Genomic DNA, 23,175 nt, shown 5'->3' with positions numbered 1-23,175 from the left:
AGATAATGTTGTAACTATGTGAGACAATGCAAGAGGGTGGATCTAGCTATGGTTGTGATTTCCAGAGTCATTCTGGGAGCACAAAAATAATGCAGGCTAATCAAAGGCACAAAATTAATCTGGGCATGAAAATTTTTTGTCCTCACCTCATGCCATAGGCAAAATTCAATTTGTAGTGAATAATAAAATAAAGATATTATGAGATAACAGAGCTATTTTTATTCACTGATTTTGAATTTAAGATGTCTTAACTATTACACACAAATAAAATCCCATAAATAAGTCTGAATTGAAATTAAAAACTTATTTTTGTGAAAGTTATTATTAGGAGAATAAAAATGCCTGGTATAAGTTGTAAATTTGCTGTTCTTATATCTGGCACAAGAGTTGTATCAATAATTTATAAATAAAACCTCAAAATTAATAAGAGAATAATAGACAACCTACTTGTTTTTGAAATGGGTAAAAGTCTGAAAAAGGTATTTACAAAAGAGGCAAGTGATCAATAAACATATGAAAATAGATACAATGTTATTCATCATGAAGGAAATGCAAATCCAAATTACATTGAGATACCAGTACACATGCAGTAAAATGACTTCTTCAAAAACCCCAAAACATATAGTGTTGTTAAAGATGTAACCAACTGTTAGTAGAATTTATTTTTAACAATTTATCACTTTAGAAGCTATTTGACAGTATCTACTGTAGATAAGCATATATTTACCCGGGGAGTCATTCCCATGATGAGGCCTAATAGAAATTCATATGTATATGCACAAAAACAAACAATCGAATAAACATGTAGCAGAATTATCTAAGTAGCATTCTGTGACAGCCCCAACTATTACTCTTAACTATCAAGAGCAGCAGAGTAAATACGGGGTATATTCATACAATGGTAATATTGTATAGGAATGAAAATGAACAAACTACTACCACACAAAAACGTACAGATATTTCTCAAAAACATAATGATGAGCATAGAATCAAGACAGGAAAGAAAAGATAGACTATAATTCCACTTACATAAAGGTGACAATTTAGTAAAAGCAATCTGGAAGGTGAACGTGAATGGAGTACAAATTAATTTCTGAGGTGCTGTTAAAGTTCTAGTTCTTGTTCTGGGTGGCAACTATGTGAGTGAACTTATTCTGCAACAGATTCATTGAGCTAGACCTTTATGATGTGTTCACATTTCTTTATGTAAATTAACCTTGATAATTTTTTACTAAATAACAAAAGGCTCATTTAAGACCTTCCTGCTCTGTATAATATACTTTCTCAATACTGTTTTCATCAACATTGTATCAGTAACCAAATATTTAATTTAATTTAATTTATCAGTCATCAAAATAAATTAAATCTCACCATTTGCTGAATGAGAAAACAAATGCATTTGTGTGTTCATCGTATATCCTTTATACATACATCTGTATTACTATTTACAGATGCTGAAAATATATATTTGCTAAGCAGAATAGTGCTCATGGGGTAGTGGTTTAATCTAGAAGTGAAAATTGCTCTCTCTAAATCAGAGAACTATTAAATTGCCTGTAAGGTCATCTATCTCCAATGGTAGAAATTGGGGAATATAACATTGACACGGTTTAATCACTTGAACATCTATGTGCCATAAAATTATGAAAGATAGAGTCTGTTTCTCACATAGTTCACTGTGCAATAATGGAAGATAATCCAAAATGCAAACAATTAAAGTAAGTTTAATTGGTTATGACAGAATGACAATACTTGAGATGAATTGTTTACTAAATGTTGAGTACCATTTCAAGTGCTTTCTGTTTAAACTCTACACAATATCTTCATGTGATGGCAATTATTATATGCGTTTTAGAGGTAAGGACTATGAAATACAGTGAGGTAAAATAATTCCAAAGTAGCACAGCAAGAGCCAGAGCCACAATATAGACAAAGCATTCAACTTCCAACAGAGGAAGGACCATTAGCAATGTAATGCCTGTCCTCCACACCTTAGTCATAACAATTAAAAATGACCTCTTGGCCAGGTGCGGTGGCTCACGCCTATAATCCCAGCACTTTGGGAGGCCGAGGCGGGTGGATCACAAGGTCAAGAGATCGAGACCATCCTGGTCAACATGGTGAAACCCCGTCTCTACTAAAAATACAAAAATTAGCTGGGCATGGTGGCGCATGCCTGTAATCCCAGCTACTTAGGAGGCTGAGGCAGGAGAATTGCCTGAACCCAGGAGGCAGAGGTTGCGGTGAGCCGAGATCGCGCCATTGCACTCCAGCCTGGGTAACAAGAGCGAAACTCCATCTCAAAAAAAAAAAAAAAAAAAAAAAATTACTTCTTGGTCTGTCTTCTTAGGAGAACGTGGAGATTGAGGCTGTAGAGAGAGGGATAAGGCAAAATCAAGGACTAGAAAGGATTGCTCCCCTCTCCTGGGATCCAGTTCTCTGAGACAGGGCTCTGGGCTCACATTGGCTGCAGTCAGACATCAGCACTTGGGGAAAAAGAGTGTGATCGGAGAAACTCTTTACTTCACCAAAATGGATGTCCTGTCCTCCTTTAATTTTCACACATTCCTGATTTTAAGCACAGGGACTTGGAGTTCTCAAAGACAGCTAGAAAAAAGGCACCCCAAGAATTTTCTGGTCCAGATCCCTAACTGTTCTATTTTGACTTTCTTGTCCTGATAGAAACCACTCTCCTAGCAACGGGGCTCCAGTAAAAGCCAGGACACAGACAGATATCTTGGGTTGTGCTGTTCAAAGCCTAATACTCCCAAGGCTGCGGCCAGAGATAATAGATAAAAAGATGGAAGGAAGGAGGTTGAGGGGTGGGGAGAGGAGGGAGCAGAGAAGGGAGAGAGGGAGGCAATAATAATTATCTAAATCAGGAATGGTCTCTGGGGAGGAGCTTCTAAAATAAATGTTCCTACCAGCCAAACTTATGTGCAGATTCTGAAAAGATGATGCCCAAATCTTTCATGAAGCTAAAGATGTGAGATGCATGACTATTGAAACTGAAAAATGAAAGAGAAAAAAATTTCCGGTCAGTGAGGATATTTAATGAATCTTTTCTGTAAGATCTCATTGCAGGAACCAAGGCAGAGAGACAGGGAAATTGAAGCTGATTTCTCAGCAAGAGAAGAGTAATAGTGTTGTCTGCCAAGAGTAGCTGTATATAGTGGGCATGGGTCCTAAAGACTCCCTGACATCCTAAACCTTGGTTTCTTTGAGAGTTACCTCTTCAAATATAAAAAGGGTAAAACATAGATTCTGGAACACATGAGACAAAGAATTCTGGAAGCAAACCCAAGCATGGGTATTGACTCAGGTATGAATTATGGGATTGTATCAATTTATCTCTTCCTGACTGATTTCTGGTTTCCATTCTAACCCTGAGAGTCCCCCTGCCCCTAACCCCATGCCTGTTACCCTAGAAGCCCAGATAAGCACCAAATATGGAATCATCTCTTCCAAATTCTTGAGGAGGTATACATATGTAATCATCAGAGTTTCAAATACTTTTTAGAAAAAGTCACTATCTGACTATGTGACTTATAAACCAATTCAAAATTAAGTTTGGATGCAGATTGGGTCATGTGTGCCTCTGGATCAAGGATAAAAAATAGAGATTCACATAGTTGTGTGACTTAAGCACCTGGAAAAGTTTATATTGTATAGTAGGCATCCACTATTCTTCCTCCATCTTCTTTTGCCTGCTTTATTCTACCCACACTGGCAGCTGATTAGATGGTACCCACCCAGATTTAGGGTGGATCTGCCTCTCCCAGTCTACTGACTCAAATGTTAATCTCCTTTGACAACACCCTCACAGCACACCCAGGAACAATACTTTGCATCCTTCAATCCAATCAAGTTTACACTCAATATTAACCATTACAGGAAGGATAAGAGACAAAGGTAAGAGGGTTAAAAAAAAGGATGGAGAGATTAAGTGCTTGAGTCAAAAAAGAAGATAAGGAAAAGTGAAGGAAAAAAGCCAAGGGGAAGGTGAGAGAATATGTGAAAGTTAACATCTGAATGGGCTCTCTCTCAGGTGTCTGCAAAGAGCCATCAGTTTGTGTGGCAGAGTTTGAGACTTTGAGAATTAACAAGTTTTCTTGTTAATAAAAACTCAAGTCTATTCTATGACAGGGAACCTGGGAGGTGAGTAGCTGCAGGAATGAGGCAAAAGTTTTAGATTTGTATTCCCTCCATATCTCACAGATCATCTCATGTACCACAAAAGCAACTGAGCGAATCAAGTGAAAGCACTCAGTTTTTCAATATGAAAGCGGAAAGGACAAACAGCTATGGTAAGGATTCTACCCAAAAAACAAGGTGTATATAATGCCCCTGTGCAATACTTGACACGTGGTAGAAATTCAATTATTTGTTCCTTACATTTGCTTCTCAGCTTTATTTTCGCTATCTGGTCTTCCTACTCCTGTTTTCTTTTTATTATTTATTTATTCATCATATGTTAATTTAGGAGTAATACAACACAATTAACTAGATTAAAGTTCTGTATTACCTTTTCCCATCCAGCTTTGTTTAGGTGTACTTGAAATTTGCTAAGAAAGCATATGTCACATATTTTCACTACCAAATATATTGATGTTATTATGTGAGATGACAGATACATTAATTAGTTTGATTATGGTAATCATTTCACAATGGACACCTGTAATAAAACAAGTTCTATACTTTATGTACAATTTTTATTTGCCATACCTGCTTCTTTAATCCTGCATAAGCTGAGTGTTGTCTGAGTCTTTCACTGGCAGGTGGATTGAGCAATACCTCCTTTTCTCACTTTTTGAAGACAGAGTTGCTTACCCCACAACAACCCTCAGTCCCAGTGCCGTAGGCTCAAAGTCACTTTTAGCTGTGTCAGAAGTTCCCACACCGACTCATCACTCTTTTCTCCTTTCCCTTTCCCACCAAGATATATCACCTTTTATCTGCTTAGAGAAACTATAGTTTAATATTTTTATTTAAAATCAAACACAGACTCCTAAAAATCTCATCATCATCTTATATCTGTTCCTAAAGATTCCATTAAAAAAATGAAATCATTTGACATACCTCTGAGTGAATAATCCTGACATGTACCCACCAGAGAAAGGGAAAGGAGGCTCTTCTCTGAAACAATAACAAAAACACACACAAAAAAAATTATCTACTCTTTACAAAACATTTCCCCACACTTTGTGTCAAGAGAATGACTGAAAAAACAGAAATCACTAGTATGGTTTACTGGTTATGTCACCGAATGTCAAGATTAAACGACTTTCCCATGATCATTATTGTTAGAAAGAGCAGAACTGGAACTTCAACAAATTCTTCTGAAGATAAAAGTCCAGTAATCTTTGATTCATTACTTTTGTGTGCAGAAGGAGGTTTTGTAAGTCATGCATAAATTTGCATCGATATGTTCTTTCTATAGTATATGAGATGTATAGTCCAAACCAACCATAGGGGATCATGGGACTATTTTCTCTGACTCATGCCACCAACACACACTTTATGTATTCTCAGAGGTTGGCTGCCTGGACCACCTGAAATCTTAGAATTCTAATGAATCACAGAGCGTTCTCACTTTCGTTAAATCCCATCAGACTCCATAGCTTTAAAAAAAATTCTCATTGATCTTGCCTAAGTTACCAATTTTTATATTCGCATCCCCAAGTAAGTGATATGCAACAGTAGTTTTTTTCTGATGCTGTTATCGATTAGTGCCCTCAAATGCTTATCATCAAAGCCACATTTTATTGCTTATTCTTAAATTTATATTATGAAAATTTGAACTTTTTGAAGGAGCACATCAATAACTAGGGTAACAAAGCTGGGCAACATAGAGTTCTGTGTGCTTTGGAAACACACACAAATAAGTCACTCTTTTATGTTACTTTCTAGCTACCCAAAAGTCTCTAGAGTTTCACCAGTTGAATTTTTCCTCCAGACATATTGAAGAAAAGTCAATCTGTAAAATTTACTATTTTATTACATTTGCTCATATATTTCTTACTTGTGTATTTGTTTTTCCATTGGATGTGTATATCTACTCTTCCAATAGAACCATTTTTCTACTGATCTTTTAGATCTCACAAAGTCTAAGAAACCTTTACCTCAATACTACCAGTCAAGATGAAGAGCACCATGAAAAGTGACCTGTAAGTTTCAGGCCATTACAGTGCTTTTCAAATATAGTGATTTCTTCTTTCATTTTGTTTTTATTTTCTGGGTTATATGATTTACAATGAATTCAACAATGTTTATTCTGCATGCATAGCTGTATCCCCAGCATATTATCCTATCATCTTACATATAGTAAACTAATATCTTCTTCATACATTCTATTTTCCCATACGTCGGAATCTCTCACAAATGACTAAATTATCATCTTTGTTGTCACTGAAAATCAGGCTGGTGAACATCAAATGAACAGGTAGAATTCTCAAGGAGCAACTTTTATACAACTGATTTCTATTGCATTACCTGGAGTAAATATTTTCCTCCTTGCAAGGCTGGCAATGAGGCTCAATAACACTGCTTCCACCTTCCAGCTTACTGGCTTCCCAGGCATGGAGAAAGCACATCACTGGATATTCATCCCATTATTGGTAGTCTACATCTCCATACTTCTTGGCAATGGCACTCTTCTCTTTCTCATCAGGAATGATCATAACCTCCATGAGCCCATGTACTATTTCTTAGCTATGTTGGCAGCTACAGACCTCGGAGTGACATTGACCACAATGCCTACAGTGCTAGGTGTTCTGTGGTTAAATCACAGGGAGATTGGCCATGGAGCCTGCTTCTCTCAGGCCTATTTTATCCATACTCTTTCTGTCGTGGAGTCAGGTGTCTTGCTTGCCATGGCTTATGACCGTTTCATTGCCATCCACAACCCCTTAAGATATACCTCTATCCTGACCAACATCCAGGTAATGAAGATTGGTGTGGGGGTATTGACAAGGGCTGGTCTGTCCATTATGCCAATAGTTGTTCACCTACACTGGTTTCCCTATTGTCAATCCCGTGTGCTCTCCCATGCTTTCTGTCTACACCAAGATATCATCAAGCTAGCCTGTGCTGACATCACCTTCAATCGACTCTATCCAGTTGTAGCTGTATTTGCAATGGTCTTGTTGGACTTTCTCATCATCTTTTTCTCCTACATTTTGATTCTCAAGACTGTCATGGGCATTGCTTCTGGAGAAGAAAGGGCCAAGGCCCTTAACACATGTATCTCTCATATCTGCTGCATCCTGGTCTTCTATGTCACTGTAGTTGGTCTGACATTTATTCATAGGTTTGGAAAGCACATTCCTCATGTGGTTCACATTACAATGAGCTACATCCACTTCCTTTTCCCACCTTTTATGAACCCAGTTATCTATAGCATTAAAACTAAGCAGATTCAGAGTGGTATACTTCACTTATTCTCCCTGTCTCACTGTAAGGCATAACTTTGTTTCACTGCTTTCTGAGGAATAATTCAGGAAACCTGGACAGGATAACAACATTGCTGGCATAAGTAACTAGAGAAAGTCATTTCAGTGAGAACTAACCAATCCCTCAGCATTTCAGTGGAAATCAACCAATTCCTCTGCTACTTAGAGCATTATTTCACCCTGCCCATCTATTGCTGATTTGTATATGATATAAAATATGTACAACACTAAGCACATATCTCAGTGCTCAACTGATGTTTTCTCCAGGTAGTTTAACTCACACTATTTCATTAGCCTATGGCTGGCACCATAAGTATACATACATACTTACACACACACACTATTATATATATTAAATTTATAATTTATGTATTTATAATTTAAACATATAAATATTTGTGATTTAAATATATATTGAATATATAACTTATGTATTTATAATTTATATAAACCTTGGGCTTGTCTAAGCTGTGGTGACTCTCTTGTACTCTCTTGCCCTATGGAAGATGTGAATTATTCTGCAGTACAAGATTATCTTATTCCCTTGCCCAGATGGGAGCCACTGCAGCTGGAGGTAGGCTAGTTGGGATGAGCAGCTAAGTAGTCTTCTCTTTTGTCTTTATGATATTGGCCCGGAAGGTGGAACATATTCATTTATCTCAAAAAGAACACTGTAAGAAGAGCTCCTATAAATTTCCATTGCTTTATATTTATGCAATTCATCTTCACAGACTGTCCTAAGGTAATATAGGTGATGTTTACTGCATTTGCAAATCATGTGTAACCATTATGTTTTCAGTGCTGTGTCATTTCAAATAAACCTTGGAAAATCTCTTACAATTACGTTAAAAATTAAAAAAAAAAAAAAGAAAAGTAGAGTCAAGGGAGGTAGGGTGGCAAAATTTTCTTAAAGGATTAATGTAATGCCCTGCTCTGATTCCTATAGCAACATATGTTTCAATACAGAGACAAGGTCCTGGAAGTTCTTTTAAAAATCTTCAGCAGGGCTGGGCACGGTGGCTCACGCCTATAATCCCAGTACTTTGGGAGGCCAAGGCGGGTGGATCACGAGGTCAAGAGATCGAGACCATCCTGGTCAACAAGGTGAAACCCCGTCTCTACTAAAAAATACAAAAATTAGCCGGGCATGGTGGCGCACGCCTGTAGTCCCAGCTACTTGGGAGGCTGAGGCAGGAGAATTGCTTGAACCCAGGAGGTGGAGGTTGCGGTGAGCCGAGATTGCACCATTGCACTCCAGCCTGGGTAACAAGAGCGAAACTCTGTCTCAAAAAAAAAAAAAAAAAAAAAAAATCTTCAGCAAAAAGGCCATCCTGCCAACATTTTCTTTTCTACCTCCATGTGATGCTAAAAATAAATCTTACTTCTGGAGATGAGGCTAATTCCCAAATCTAGATGCAGGAAGAAACCTTAGGGACTCCTGTTCCAAAGTTCCAAATCCCTCAGGCTGGGAGAATAAAGAAGGAGGGAGGACAGAGAAGTGGGCCTTTTGGGGGAATTTCTGAAACTAACGTTCTTTGCAACTTGGCTTCTGTGTATAATCTAAAAAGGTGGTGTTGGATCCAATATCCTGAACAGGTTTAGGGGTTTATAGTCACATCTATGACAACAATGAACAGGTCAGTAAGTGGCTCCAGTGTGTGTTGGTCTGGAGGCTCAGCATAGGCAACAGGGCATTGCAGGGCAGAATGGGCAGTAGACAGTTGGTTTATTGGAGATTGCAGAGAGGCAAAGGCAGTAATGTATCAGTCAAGATGTGATGGGGCAAAGAATGCATCATCCCAAGACTCCCTAAAGTCTTTAGAACTTGGCTTCTGAATAAACTCTTTTAGAAATTCCTAGAAGAAAGAAAAACCTAGACCTCCTTTTTCATTCCCTAGCAGAGAGATCTAGTTTGGAAAAAATCAAGTTGAATCTCCCTGGGAAGAGAGAAAGATACCTCTGGTGTAGCTCAGGACTCTGGTTTGGATCATCTGTTTCCTTTGTTGCTCTCTTCAGCTGCATAAACCAGCTTCCTCACTGCCTCTATGTGTTCCACCAAGTACTTAACTCCCAAAAAAGATGAAATTAGACTGAGGATGGGAGGCACTGTAATGAGAAGGGTATAAACTAATAGAAAGAAAAATTTGCCAAATAGATTAGTTTCAGATTGAGCAAAGCAAACTTTGACCTGAGATACAATGCTTTAAATTGCTACAGATTCCCAGAAAAGAGCCTAGTACCCATTAGGAAATGTATGCAAATCCTTGTAAACCAAAGTTAGAGAGAGCTTCTTGGCTCACTTCATTCCATGCTGAGGTATCAGCACTGCAGATTTTCAAGATCTCAGACACCCAGATAGAGAGTGATAGTGGATCTGGTGTCTCTGTAGGGGACTGGGAGTGGATAAGGAAAAGTGTTGACTATTTTTACTAGCAGGGAAAACTATCCAGATAAAAATGGTACTGGATGCTTTGGGCACAAAGCTATTCAGAGCTTTACCAAGCAGTCATTGTTTAGCTGTTTGTTTATCTAATGAGAAGCCTTTCTATTTTAGTAATTACTAGGTACATATACTATATTGGAGATTGAGTGATAAAAATAGTAATTTTGTGATAGTGATAGCTAGGGCTAGCAGAACCCTTCTTCTGCTAGTGGGCACTGAAATATTCTAGAAATTACAAGGGAATTGAAATATTCCAGAAATTCCACACCACATTCTTATGTTTATACCCTAAGCTACACAGAACCTTTCCCAGGAGCTAGGGTCTTTCACATTAGGTTGATTTTTTTAAAACTCAGATATAAAAGTTCAAAAAAGATTTGAATATATAATTCTCATTCTCTGTGATTCATAAACAGTTAATAGAGGAATTGATGAAACTGTTTAAAACACTGAGTTGTAGCCTGGAGATATAAAATTTCAACATAAAGAATGAACAGAATGACCAGAGGCAGAGGTACCCCCAGAGACAGTGAGAGCTGTATCTAAAGAGTACTGACATTAAGAATAGAGAAAAACATATATCTCATTATATCCAAAGGGTTACATAAGTTTTGAAATAACATGAAAGACCACAAACAATTAGGAAACAAAATTTTGACTTGCTTTAAATAAAAGCTTTTAAAAGATTTTATTTAAAACAAGTAAGCTTGTTCAAAAAATACAGGATATACATGTACATAGTGAAATGATTACTCCAATCAAGCAAATTAACCTATCACTCAATCCAACACCTTCCATAGTTACCTTTTGTTTTTTCTTTGTGTAAGGATATCTAACATCTACCGTCATAACAAATGTTTAGCTTACAGTACAGTATTAAGTCCTCATGCCATACACTAGTTCTCTAAACTTATTTATCCTACAGAGCTGCAAGTTTATAACCTTTGACCTACTTTTTTCTTTCTTCCCCTTTTTATGCTCTTTCTATGTATTTGATTTTATTTTCTTTTGAGACTCCACATATAAGTAAAATCATGCCTTTGTTTCTATGTCTGGTTTATTTCACTTAGCAAAATGTACCTAGGATTATACATAGTGTTGCAAGTGGCAATATCTCCTTTTTTAAGGCTGAATAATATTATATCATATATACATATAATATATGTCACAATATATATAGACCTGTCACAATTTCTTTATCTGTTCATCCGTGTATGGACACCACTCCCGATTGTTTTCATGAATTGGCTGTTGTGAATAATGCTGCAATAACATGAGAGGCAAGATATCTCTAAAAAACGCTGACTCTATTTATTCTGGATACATACACAGCAGAGGAATTTCTTCATCATACAGTAACTCTGTTTTTAATTGTTTAACAAACTTCCATACTGTTTTCTATAATGGCTATGCTAACTTACATTCCCACCAACTATGCAAAAGGGTTCTCCTTTCACCACAGCCTCTCCAACCCTTATCTCTTGTCTGTTTTGATAACAGCCATCTCAACAGATGTGAGGTGGTATCTTGCTGTGGTTTTGATTTGCGTTTTCCTGATGATTAGTGATGTTGTGTGCCTTTTATGCCTGCTGGCCATTTGCATGTCTTCACTGGAGAAATGTATATTCAGATTATTTGCTCATTTTCACTCAGGTTACCATTATATTTTTTGGTATTGAGTTGATTGAGTTCCTTATATATTTTTGGTATTCGACATGTATCAGATATATGATCTGTAAATATTTTCTTCTAAACCGTAGGCTGCCTTTTCCGTTTGATGATTGTTTCCTTTGCTCAGCAGAAGCTTTTTAGTTTGATGTTGCCCTGCTTATTTTTGCTTTTGTTACCTCAGCTCTGGCACATTTCACAGAAATAGAAACCAATTTGAAAATTTGTGTGAAACCACAAAATTTCAAATTGAGAAAGAAAAACCAAGTTGGTGGCAGCTCACTTTCTGATTTCAAATTATATTACAAATCTATAGTAATCAAAAAAGTATGGTACTATCATATAGACACATAGACCAAATTGAACAGAATAAAGATCCCAGAAATAAACTTACACATATACAGTCAACTAATTCTCAACAAGGCCACCAACATAATAGGGAAAGGGTAGTCTCTTCAACAAATAGTGTTGGGAAAACTGGATATCCAAATGCAAAAGAGTAAAACTGCACCTTTTCTTAAACTGTAACTCAACTCAAAATGGATTAAAGACATAAATGTAAGACCTGAAATCACAAAACTCCTAGGAGAACACATGTAGAGATAGCTGCTTGATATTGGCCTCAGCAACAAGTTTTTGGATATTATCTTGATTTGAAGAAAATTTTCATAGGAAATCTATATTGACAGATTTTTTCTTTCACAAATGAAGTTCCAGTTTTTTCTGTTTCAGGTCTCTGTTGTTTCCTCTAATAATTTTCTTCTATGCAATATTTCCTTTTCTATGTCTGCTTTTAAGATTGGTGTACATTTGTTGTTTATGCCATTTGTAAGATATGTGTTTAGTTGTATGTTTTATTTTTTAATTGACATTGCTCAAGATTTGCTAAAGATGAGAATTAACAAATTCTCTTTATGTCCAAATTTTGAAATATACAGTCAATAATTCTTCAAAAAAAATGTTTAACCCACTTTTTCTCTCCTTTTAGGATTCTAATTTCACATATGGTGGACAGCTTGATACTTTCCCACAAGTCTGGCTTTCTGGGTTTCTCTGCTGGGCTTCCTCTCTCACCATGCAATCTCTTTGCATGCACTAGCTCTTTGCTTTTTGCCATATTTGGAACCAGCATGAGACCTTTACCAGATGCAACCACCTGATCTTGGACTTTTAAGTCACCAGAATCATGAACCAAACAAAACTAAAAAATAATAATAAGCTACCCAACCTCAGGTGCTCTGTTATAGCAAAACAAAATATGCAAAATACCCTAAGACTTTAGCCCAACTTAGGGTGGGGAGAAGCGACGGTTTCCCTAAAGGGGACTGTCTGAAAAGTTTCCACAATGAAAATGAAAATTGGTTCCCTTTCAGAATGACTGAAGAGAGGTAGGATATTAGGAAAGAAGGCGTTCCTGAAAGAGTTACTGTGGGAAGATGTGGAGACTTCCTTGAAAACCTTCCAGATTCTCTGTGCTCACATAGATGCAGGTGTCAAGGGAGGCAGGGGATGGACAAAATGAATTGCAACATGAAAGTTTCTTTTTCTTTTTTTTTTTTTTTTGAGACAGAGTTTTGCTCTTGTTGCCCAGGCTGGAGTGCAATGGCGTGATCTTGGCTCACTGCAATCTCTGCCTCCCAGGTTCAAGCAATTCTCCTGCCTCAGCCTTCTAAGTGGCTGGGATCACAGGCCCCCACCACCACGGCCAGCTAATTTTCTTTTGTATTTTTAGTAGAGACAGGATTTCACCATGTTGGCCAGGCTGGTCTTGAACTCCTGACTTTAGGTGATCTGCCCACCTTGGCCTCCCAAAGTGCAAAATGTTGGGATTACAGGCATGAGCCACCACGCCTGGTCATCCAGAGGACCCTTTTGGCAATCCCAAAGTCTGTGGCTTTTTCCAGCCTGAAAGACCCACATCAATCTCACACCACAAAATGCAGTTCTTCTGGGGAAGGACTTGTTCTAACAGGCCTGAGAGTGAGTTGACCTTGTGGCCATTTTCTGTGACAGAGACACCTAAAAAGAGTCTGTTGTGGGTCTGGAGACACTGAGAACTCTATGAGTAAGGATTTTATTTAGGTCTGTGTCTGGTCAGAGTGGGGATTTAAGTCTTGGTCAATATGATTAAGACTCAAGGCCACACACAGAGATTTGTGTGAAATTATCATCTGAAATCTGAAAAAGCAGAGAAAACTAACTCTCTCCATCAATTTTAGGTTTTTACGTGGGTTTGTAAGATGTAGATATGTCTATTTTGTGCGTGAGAGAAAGGAAGATGATCCTCAAAGAATGAATTTGCTGGCAGCTTTTAGCTGTGTGGCGGATATTGAGGATATGGAAGGTGGTGCTGGAAGAAAAGGCACACTTTCTCAAGCCCTGAGGAGAGTAAGGCCTTAGTGCTGGTTAGAATTTAAGCCTATCCTGGGGCTGAATGCTCCCCCTGGTGGCCACATTGGAAAACCACAGTGTGCGTATAGACCTTGGGGGTTCAGTTTTCCTAGAGGAATCTCATATTTCACCAAGCCTGGCTCTGGGCTGGGTAAGTATCAATTCTGGATAGAGGTTTCTTAAACACAATTTATACTGGGCCACTGAAAGCCAGGCTTTCCACCCTATCTTCCCCCCGCCTAGCCTCTTTCTCTCTCTCTATCTCTCACTGTCACACACACACACACACACGCACACACACGCACTTTCAAACAGTATTACGTGCACTGAAAACCATTTACACATTTACAAATAAGCACACTATTATAGTGACACTTTTCACTTTTAGTAATGGTTTTAGATTCTTTAATAATGGATTCTAATACCTTAAAGGTTAAGGCCTGAATGATTCACACCAATATATTGAATCATCACCTTCCCCAGCCATCATGCCCTCGCATTCACTTCACCTAATACTCACAAGATTACCCACGGTGATAGAGAGAGGTCCAGAGACTGCTCCGTTGTTGCCCCCATCATCTCCTCTTGGCCTCCAGCCTTCAGAAACCACCTCTGCCTTCCTTTGGAAACTTTGTTGAACAATCTAACGTCTTTACTAAATGTGAGCTTCATAAAGGCAAGACCTGTAATGTTTATCTGCATATCTTCAGGTTACTGACCAGAGTTTCTCACAGGAGTCACTTAAGGCACGTGAGTGAAAATTGATGAGGATGTTTAATGTAATTTCAGCCAAACTTCAAAGAGGACTATTTTGTGATGTGATAAAAACAAATCTAAACATCATTTAGAGTGATAAGGAATAAAAAATGCTGAGTTTTTTCATTTGGTTTTCAAAAAACTATTGCTTGGGCACTGGTGCTTCAGTTACATAAATCAGAAAAATAGATTATGAAGCTACTATGCAGATGTTAGTTTACAAATTAAGCAAATGGCCGGGCGCGGTGGCTCACGCCTGTAATCCCAGCACTTTGGGAGGCCGAGGCGGGTGGATCACGAGGCCAAGATATCGAGACCATCCTGGTCAACATGGTGAAACCCCGTCTCTACTAAAAATACAAAAAATTAGCTGGGCATGGTGGCGTGTGCCTGTAATCCCAGCTACTCAGGAGGCTGAGGCAGGAGAATTCCCTGAACCCAGGAGGAAGAAGTTGCGGTGAGCCGAGATCGTGCCATTGCACTCCAGCCTGGGTAACAAGAGCGAAACTCCGTCTCAAAAAAAAAAAAAAAGAAAAGAAAGAAAAATTAAGCAAATATTACAAGTCTCTAGATAAATGGTAGGCTATCCATTAAACAGTACTGCTTATCTACATAAAAAGCTGTCAATTACATGTCTTCATCTAGCTCCATACATCAAAATAACATGTTTCCAGTGCAGACTTTAAATCCTTCCTGCATATTGCTAACAATGTACTCTGGTAAATATGATTATCTCTTGCCTTTTTAAACCCAATCATCAAAATGTGTACAATCTTTGACATGCTACATAAACCCCTTCAGGGTCTTGCCCCCGCCTACCTCTACTATTTTATTCCAAGATATTAACTGTCTTAAATGTTATCTTTGAGTACCAGAAAATCTTATAGTTCTCAAAACCCATAAACAACTTTTCCTCACCCCCATGTCCTTGCTTGTACTACTCCTCCTTTTTGGAAATACCTTTTTATAAAGCCTCATCTGTGGTTGATTCTTACCTAGTCTTCATAGCTCAGGTTGGGGCCTTCCCTGGCCCTCACCTGTGGTTCAGCTGCAACCCACAAATATTAATAGAATTGCTATGTCTATCTCTTACATTGCACTCAAGAGTTGTTTTCCCATCTTATACAGGATAGATGCCCTTGAATAATAGCAGTATTTGCTGTTGCTGGCAATAATAGCAGCATTGTTGCTGCTATGCTGTCCTTAGCTAGGATTCCAGTGAAAAAGGCCAAAATCACATTCTTAATAAATGCAGGATTTTCTCAAATTTTTCTGGTAGTGGTGCCCTCTCCTACAAGCCTAAATGAAGATGCTCAGCTCTTTCCTTCCATGCCCAAGCCAGAATCCTCTTCACAACTACAGTTTAATAAGACATTCTGCTCTCTTCATCTTGTCTTATCACCCTGACTCTGCTCCTACACTCTGGCCCTGATAACCAGCTACTTACTTGGGGTAAGGCGGTGCCACTTCTGTCTGGGTGTGGTCTGATCACACCGGCATGTCATAAACTTCCTGGGTCTCTGTCTTGATTTTAGGTCTATGTGCCCCATTTTGGAGCTCATCCCCACACAACTCTAATTGACTGTCTCCTATTTAAAGGATGTAATACCTTGCTTCATGCCAGTCTCCAAGAGTGTGTGTGCATGTTGGTGGTGGGGAGGTTGTATGTGTTTTGAAAGGAAAGAGAAACGTACACATGAACTGACTACATTTAATTCAGAGTCTGTAACATAGTCTACTTATTTTTTTTCTAAACGTTGATGGCATTTGCTACCACAAAAGTAAAGAAGGCAAAAAGTTTTGGAAAGGCTGCTTGCTGTAGGACTCACTGAAGGAATGTCCAGTGCATTCCAAGATGAACTAGAGAGCTCTGGGAAAGCCTGAGACATTGACCTGGACATTTGTTTGGGGTGGGATTGAATATGGAAGATTGACCTCTATGTCCAAAGATAGAGAGGCTGGCAGAGATGAAGGGCAATTTAATTATCTGGTAAATGGAAATATAAAAATAGACAGGAAAACGAGTGCAGGAGTGAGAGAAGCTTGACGCAGTGGTGGTTGTGGTGCTTCGAGGCAGATGTGCAATTTGAAACCCACTGTGGATATTGCATCCTCTTCATATACCACATGTGGCCTCTCTGGCAAACCACGGATCCATTCTAGGGGACAACAGAAGACAGTAAATAAAATGATAAGTCTTATGAATTGATGTCTTTATGAAATTTAAAAAAAAGCAGGATGAGGCAGTAGTACTTTTGTTGCAGCAGATGTCTGTCAGTAGCCAAAACCTGAGGACTGAACACTAAAAAGTTAGGGATCTTTAGCTTCAGGAGAGAGGGGTGGAGATAAAGAGGATTCCCAGCCCTGGGGACCCTTTGTTTACCATTAGGATCTCCCAGCTGGAGCCATGGTCCTTAGGAGGATAAATCCTTTTGTGACAGCCACAGCCTGGTGCCTCTCAAGGACCCTGTGCCATCCTTATCTATACTCTTCTTTATTTCTTTGGAACCCACTACTTGGCTTCACATTTTTGTTATTACCTGCTGGTGAGTCTCACTACTGTCCTGATTTTTCACTTGGAAAATGTAGTCTTAGAATCCAGGGTCCTTATAGAATCTCTTCTGATATTCTCAGAGTCTATGCACAGAACCAGAGCCAGAGAAAGGAACAAAAAATAGGACCTTCTCTTGCTGGAAAACAGGAGAGCTCAGCTGCAACATTCTGTTAGGAAGGCTTGGAGGCAGGGCTGCCTCACTCCCCGGATGAGTGCCTGCATAGCCAGGCCAGCCGCTTCCCGGATCATGTCCAGAGATTAGGATGTCAGAAGCCCTCTGGTCTCTATACTCCTTCCTGCTGAGCTATCTGGTACACACACCATCTCTTTTCTCTCATCAGCAAAACAGTCATTCACTTATTCAACAAATTATTAAATGCATTTTGTGTGCTGGTCCAGTGAACATAGAAAAGATCCCATCCTCAATCTGCTTATATTAATCCAAACATCACCTTGTAACTTCACCAGTATCCAGGATATGACCTTCCCCTTCCGAAATCCTCCTCTATCGTACTCAAAACAGGCATGCCTACAGATGAGTTTGACCATTGTGGAAATGTTCTCTAGGGGCTCAAAAATGAATAATCTGGTTCGGGTCCTTGTGTTTACATGCAGCTTCTTTTTCATATTCTCCTATTTACAAGAAACAATGTCCTCCATCAATATAGTTCATTTAAAAAATAACTAACATTAAATTCAAACAAAAGAATATTTAGACATAAGTAAGGTAAGGAGCCAATTACTCATTGTATACTGAAAATCTCTCTTTTTGGGAATTTTCTCCTGTGATCTAAGCTGAATCTACTCTGCCTTGAATATTATAAGTATGTTGTAATTAGACGTAACTGATTGTTCTGAGTGGACTCCTCTGTTGCTTAGTAGACATGAAAAAAGTATTGCTCTCCTACCATGGACAATTGTCTCCCTTGCTAGGAGAAACCCCCTAATGCTTCCTTCTCAAGAACAAATATCCTTTCCAAGAGAAATAATCCCCAGCCCTGTCATTGCCTCCGTATAAACATCTCACTCCCACCAGATCCCTCTCCCTGTCCATCTCATCACTCCGAAGTTGGTGAACACAGAGCTGACAACAGAACCCCAGACACAAAGAATCAGGACTAGAGGTGAGTACTTTATTTATTCACCCATTTAGTTTTTCGTGTGGCAAAATATATAGTGGTATCTACCACATCTTAGACACTGTCGGGCTCCAGGGGTCTTTAGAGAATTTCAGTCTAGTCAGTTCAAAAAAAAGCGAATTATGAGGTTGGTGCAATATTAATGGCAGTTTTTGCCAATAAAAGTTTATGTTCTAAACACATATAATAAATAATATTTATAAATACTACCTATAATATATAAATATATATATAAAAATATATAAATATATAATATATAAATAGTATATGTTGTACAAATGTAAGTATATAAAGTATATAAATATATAATGTATATACTAAAATGTATATTCGATAAAATATATGAATAAATCTATGCACTTATATATGTTATTTAAACTTATACATATTTGTACTTATATACATGTATGTGTATTCTAAATACAAGTATATATATGTAAGTATCAATAAGTATATATAAATATAAAAATATAAAGAATGTGTGTGTGTTTACACCTTAATACTACATTACAGGTACTACGTGAGAACAGAGAGAGATTTACCTAACACTACAAAAGGAAGTCAGGAGACATTTGTCAGAACAAGTGATATTTGTACTAAGTCTTAAAGGATCAGCAAACATTTACTGGTGGGAAAAACAGGAGTGGTTTTGCCAAGAAAGCAATAAATATAGAAGAATAAAAACAAGAGAAGTATGCGTGGGGACTTGAAGAAAAAATGATATGGGCATGTTGACTGGGAAAAGGTGGGAGTGGAAAGGTGGCAAAGCAGGAAGGCCCTGGCTAAAGATAATGTTACAGGGTGTTAGGGTCTAACAAGGCCACACACAGGGAGACAAGGGTCTCCCCACCTTGCTTCCTCCATTGAATATACATTGGCCTTTTTTGTCTTTTAAACTTGTCAAGCTGCTCTCTGTTTCAGGAACTTTCACTTGTCCTTCCTCCTTCCTTGAATGTTTTTCTCTAAGATAGCCGTACACTTGCCTTCTGATTCCGATTGCTTCTCTAAAATTACCTCCTCAGAGAGGTCTTCTCTGACTACTGTATATAAAATGCATCGCTCCACCTTCCCCCTTTACTCCATTTCTCTTCTCTGACTACCTTATATAAAATGCGTCACTCTCACCTTCCTCCTTTATCCACACTAATTTATTGCATTACATTACCTTGTATTGTTGTATATACATATATGTGTGTGTGTTAACCTTTGTCTCTGTTTTGTTTCTGTTTATTGTATTTTCAATACCTAGGTACAAAAGTAATTGCAGTTTTTGCAATTGAAATTAATGGTAAAAACCACAGTTATTTTTGCATCAACCTAATAGAATCATATCTGCCATGTAATAAAATTTCAATATGTACTTATTGAATCAGTTAATAAATAATTACTGAAATAAGATTAATGGTAATGCTACATATCTAATAATTTATTCAAATAATATTTAAAGGGTTCCAATGATGTGGTGGCTCAAAAAGCCAAGGCCTAGAGCTAAAACTAAAATTTAAACAGACAGTCATGGTTTATGTCCACAAGAAATTCACATTATAGAGGTAATAGAGAAACTGACAACGCTGCAAGGAAAGTACCACGGTAATTAACGCATAGTGAGCTATAGGAACACATTGGAGAGGGAGCATCCTAACTAAACCTGAAGGACTTAAGAAGACCTTCTGAAGGGGACAGCCCAGCTGATACAACCCAGCTGAGGTGGGATATGTTAGTGCAAGTTAACTAGGCAAAGATTAAGGGAAAGCTATCTCAGGAAAAATTGTTTTTATTCCAGGAAGAATGAAAATACAAATGTTTACATGTAAGCAAGAATCCTAGATAAACTGGAAGAATTGTTTAGTGTTATTAACACTGTGAATATAACAGAGAAAATTAGGATAGATAAAAAATAGGATATGCGCAGAGAGAAAATAAGGTAGGGTCTTGAATGTCATTTTAAACCTTTTTTACTTCATATAAAACTTGTCTATGTATATATCTCTCCTGCTATATAGTAGTCAATTGAATAGAGTAGTACAAAAGAGAATTCACTGGAATAGTCCAGAAAGAGTGATCTGAATTAGAACAGTATCAATGAAGGTGATGATGAGTAAACAGACTTTAGGTATTCAGTAAACAGAATCCCCAGGACTTGGTGATTAGTTGATTAGATACCAAGGAGAGATGTGATATGGAGAAGTCCAACATAAAACATGATACTTGACTTGGGCCACTGAGATAATGAAAAGTACAGATGTTGTTAGATATGTGAGCCTGGAAATCAAAAGAGAGGACGACAACTTCTGGAATTATACATTTGATATTTATCAATATATGGATGATAAATGAAATCATGAGAGTGGATGACATTGTCTAAGGAGAAATAATAGAATATGGCCAGAAAATTGCCAAGGATGAGAAGAACTATACTTAAGGGTGGAGCAATAAAGACACACCAGCATAAAGGCTGAGAGGAACAGAAATAGTAGAGATACAGAGGGAAACTGGTGAGGGCAATGTTATCAAAGAAAGTTCAGTAAAATAGTGAGAGTGGTGGAATTGATAAGGGTGGAGTAATACTAAAGGTGATGATGACCATGGAATCGTTTATGATGTTGTGAATCTTAGTGAAGCTGAAGAATTAATAACGAGAAATATCCATTTATTTTCAGCTCAGTCCCCGAGGATGTCAGCCCAATATTCACTCAGTCCTCAATTCATGCTACTCTCCAACGCTACTCAGTTTAGCCCCATGTTCTATCTCACCAGCTTTCCTGGATCGGAAGCCATCAAACACTGGATTTTCATACCCTTTTTCTTTATGTACATGGTGGCCATCTCAGGCAACTGTTTCATCCTGACCATTATTAAGACCAATCCTCGTCTGCACACACCCATGTACTACCTACTATCCTTGCTGGCCCTCACCGACCTGGGGCTGTCTGTGTCCACCTTGCCCACCACTATGGGGATCTTCTGGTTTAACTCCCATAGTATCTACTTTGGAGCGTGCCAAATCCAGATGTTCTGCATCCATTCATTTTCCTTCATGGAGTCCTCAGTGCTCCTCATTATGTCCTTTGACCGCTTTGTGGCTATCTGCCACCCTCTGAGGTATTCAGCCATTGTCACTGGCCAACGAATGGTCAGGGCAGGCCTAATTGTCATCTTCCGGGGACCTGTGGCCACTATCCCTATTGTGCTCCTCCTGAAGGCTTTTCCCTACTGTGGATCTGTGGTTCTCTTCCACTCATTTTGCCTGCACCAGGAAGTGATACAGCTGGCCTGCACAGATACCACCTTCAATAATCTGTATGGACTGATGGTGGTAGTTTTCACTGTGATGCTAGACCTGGTGCTCATCGCACTGTCCTATGGGTTCATCCTGCACACGGTAGCAGCCCTGGCCTCCCCAGAGGAGCAGCGCCGTGTCTTTCAGACATGCACTGCTCATCTCTGTGCTGTGCTAGTATTCTTTGTGCCCATGGTAGGGCTGTCCCTGGTTCACCGTTTTGGGAAGCATGCCCCACCTGCTATTCATCTTCTTATGGCTAATGTCTACCTTTTTGTGCCTCCCATGCTTAACCCTATCATATACAGTATTAAGACCAAGGAGATTCGCCGTGCCATTATCAAGTTCCTAGGTCTTAAAAAGGTCAGTTCTGAGTTCTGGGGCTAAAACTGCCCCTAGACGCCTATAAGAAGGCCTCAAATTGGACTGAAAATTTGGCGCATTGAGTATGTATCATCATACCCCATGCTCGCAAAGATTTTTTGCCCCTGTCCTAAATAAAGTATGGGCAAATTTATTTTGTGAGTTGTGACTTTAAAAAAACTGACCTCTCTTGCTTAAATTATAATGTTTCCTCCTACATCTGAGAACTGGCATTTTTGGTAGCATCAAAACTGCCCAGAAGGCAGCTTTATTGAAAGTCATCATCAATGTAATAAATTGAATGTAATGAATAAAGCTGCCCAGGTGGTTGCTTTATTGGAGGTCATCATCAATGTAACTAAAACTTTAAAAGGAAACTAAATAAAAACTAAAAAGGGCAATAAATAACAGAGCACCCAGGACAGAGGCTGGCAGAGACCAGGTAAATGCCATTTGCTCTAACTCACCTCCAGAAATACACCTCCTTCCATGGCTCCTTGGGACTGCTTCGGTCCTCTCTACCTTGTCAAGTTACTTCTCATCTTTTTCTATCCTGGTCAGCAGTGAATTTCAGACCCCCAAGTCACATCGGAAACCTCAGAACTCCTGCATTCTTCCCCAACACCTGGTTCAAGCAACACCCCTCACCGCAGCTTTCTGAGGTTATGCTCTCTTCTGACCATGTTCCTCTAGAAGGAGACTTTGACCCTATCCTTGACTCCTCTCATCTCTGATTTTACCTTAAAACCTCAGTTCTGACATTAAGCTAAAATCAGCATTTACTTGTAAGTGCTTTCGTTGTGTGATATTGAACAATGACCTGTAACGTGAGAAAGCTTCAGCTAAGGAAACTCACAAACATGTGGAAGTCACAATCCCATTGCTCAGGAGGAAACAAACTTTATGCTGGCTAACCAGCCTGTCCCTAGAGTGACTAAATGCAATCCGTGTGGGAGTCTCAGCTTTGAGGTTGCTTCCTCAAGGACATTTTCACAGATAGCTCCCCCCTTTCCAATAGTGGCACACCAAATGCTCCATCTGTTTGCTTCCACAGTGCCCTGAATTTCCTGTTATAACATTTGTCACACAGTAATGTCCTGTTTATGAAGGTGTGTGTGTGTGTCCATTAG

General features: G+C 38.6%; 2 protein-coding genes across 2 annotated transcripts; both read left to right on the top strand.

The window, feature by feature from the left end:
- Positions 1-6,527: 6,527 nt before the first annotated feature.
- Positions 6,528-7,466, top strand: LOC105720140 (olfactory receptor 51B6). Its single transcript, XM_012456444.3, has one exon. The coding sequence runs from the start codon at positions 6,528-6,530 to the stop codon at positions 7,464-7,466; it is 939 nt and encodes a 312-aa protein (XP_012311867.3).
- Positions 7,467-21,076: 13,610 nt separating this feature from the next.
- LOC105720138 (olfactory receptor 51M1) lies at positions 21,077-22,069 on the top strand. The gene has a single exon (XM_012456442.2). The coding sequence runs from the start codon at positions 21,077-21,079 to the stop codon at positions 22,067-22,069; it is 993 nt and encodes a 330-aa protein (XP_012311865.2).
- The last annotated feature ends 1,106 nt before the right edge of the window (positions 22,070-23,175 follow it).

The sequence above is a fragment of the Aotus nancymaae genome, unplaced genomic scaffold (genome assembly GCF_030222135.1).
Source record: "Aotus nancymaae isolate 86718 unplaced genomic scaffold, 86718_ANA_hifiasm-v0.15.2.pri h1tg000059l, whole genome shotgun sequence".
NCBI classification, from domain to species: domain Eukaryota; kingdom Metazoa; phylum Chordata; class Mammalia; order Primates; family Aotidae; genus Aotus; species Aotus nancymaae.
Note: the sequence above shows the minus strand (reverse complement) of the source record. Positions and strands in the feature narration are given on the sequence as shown.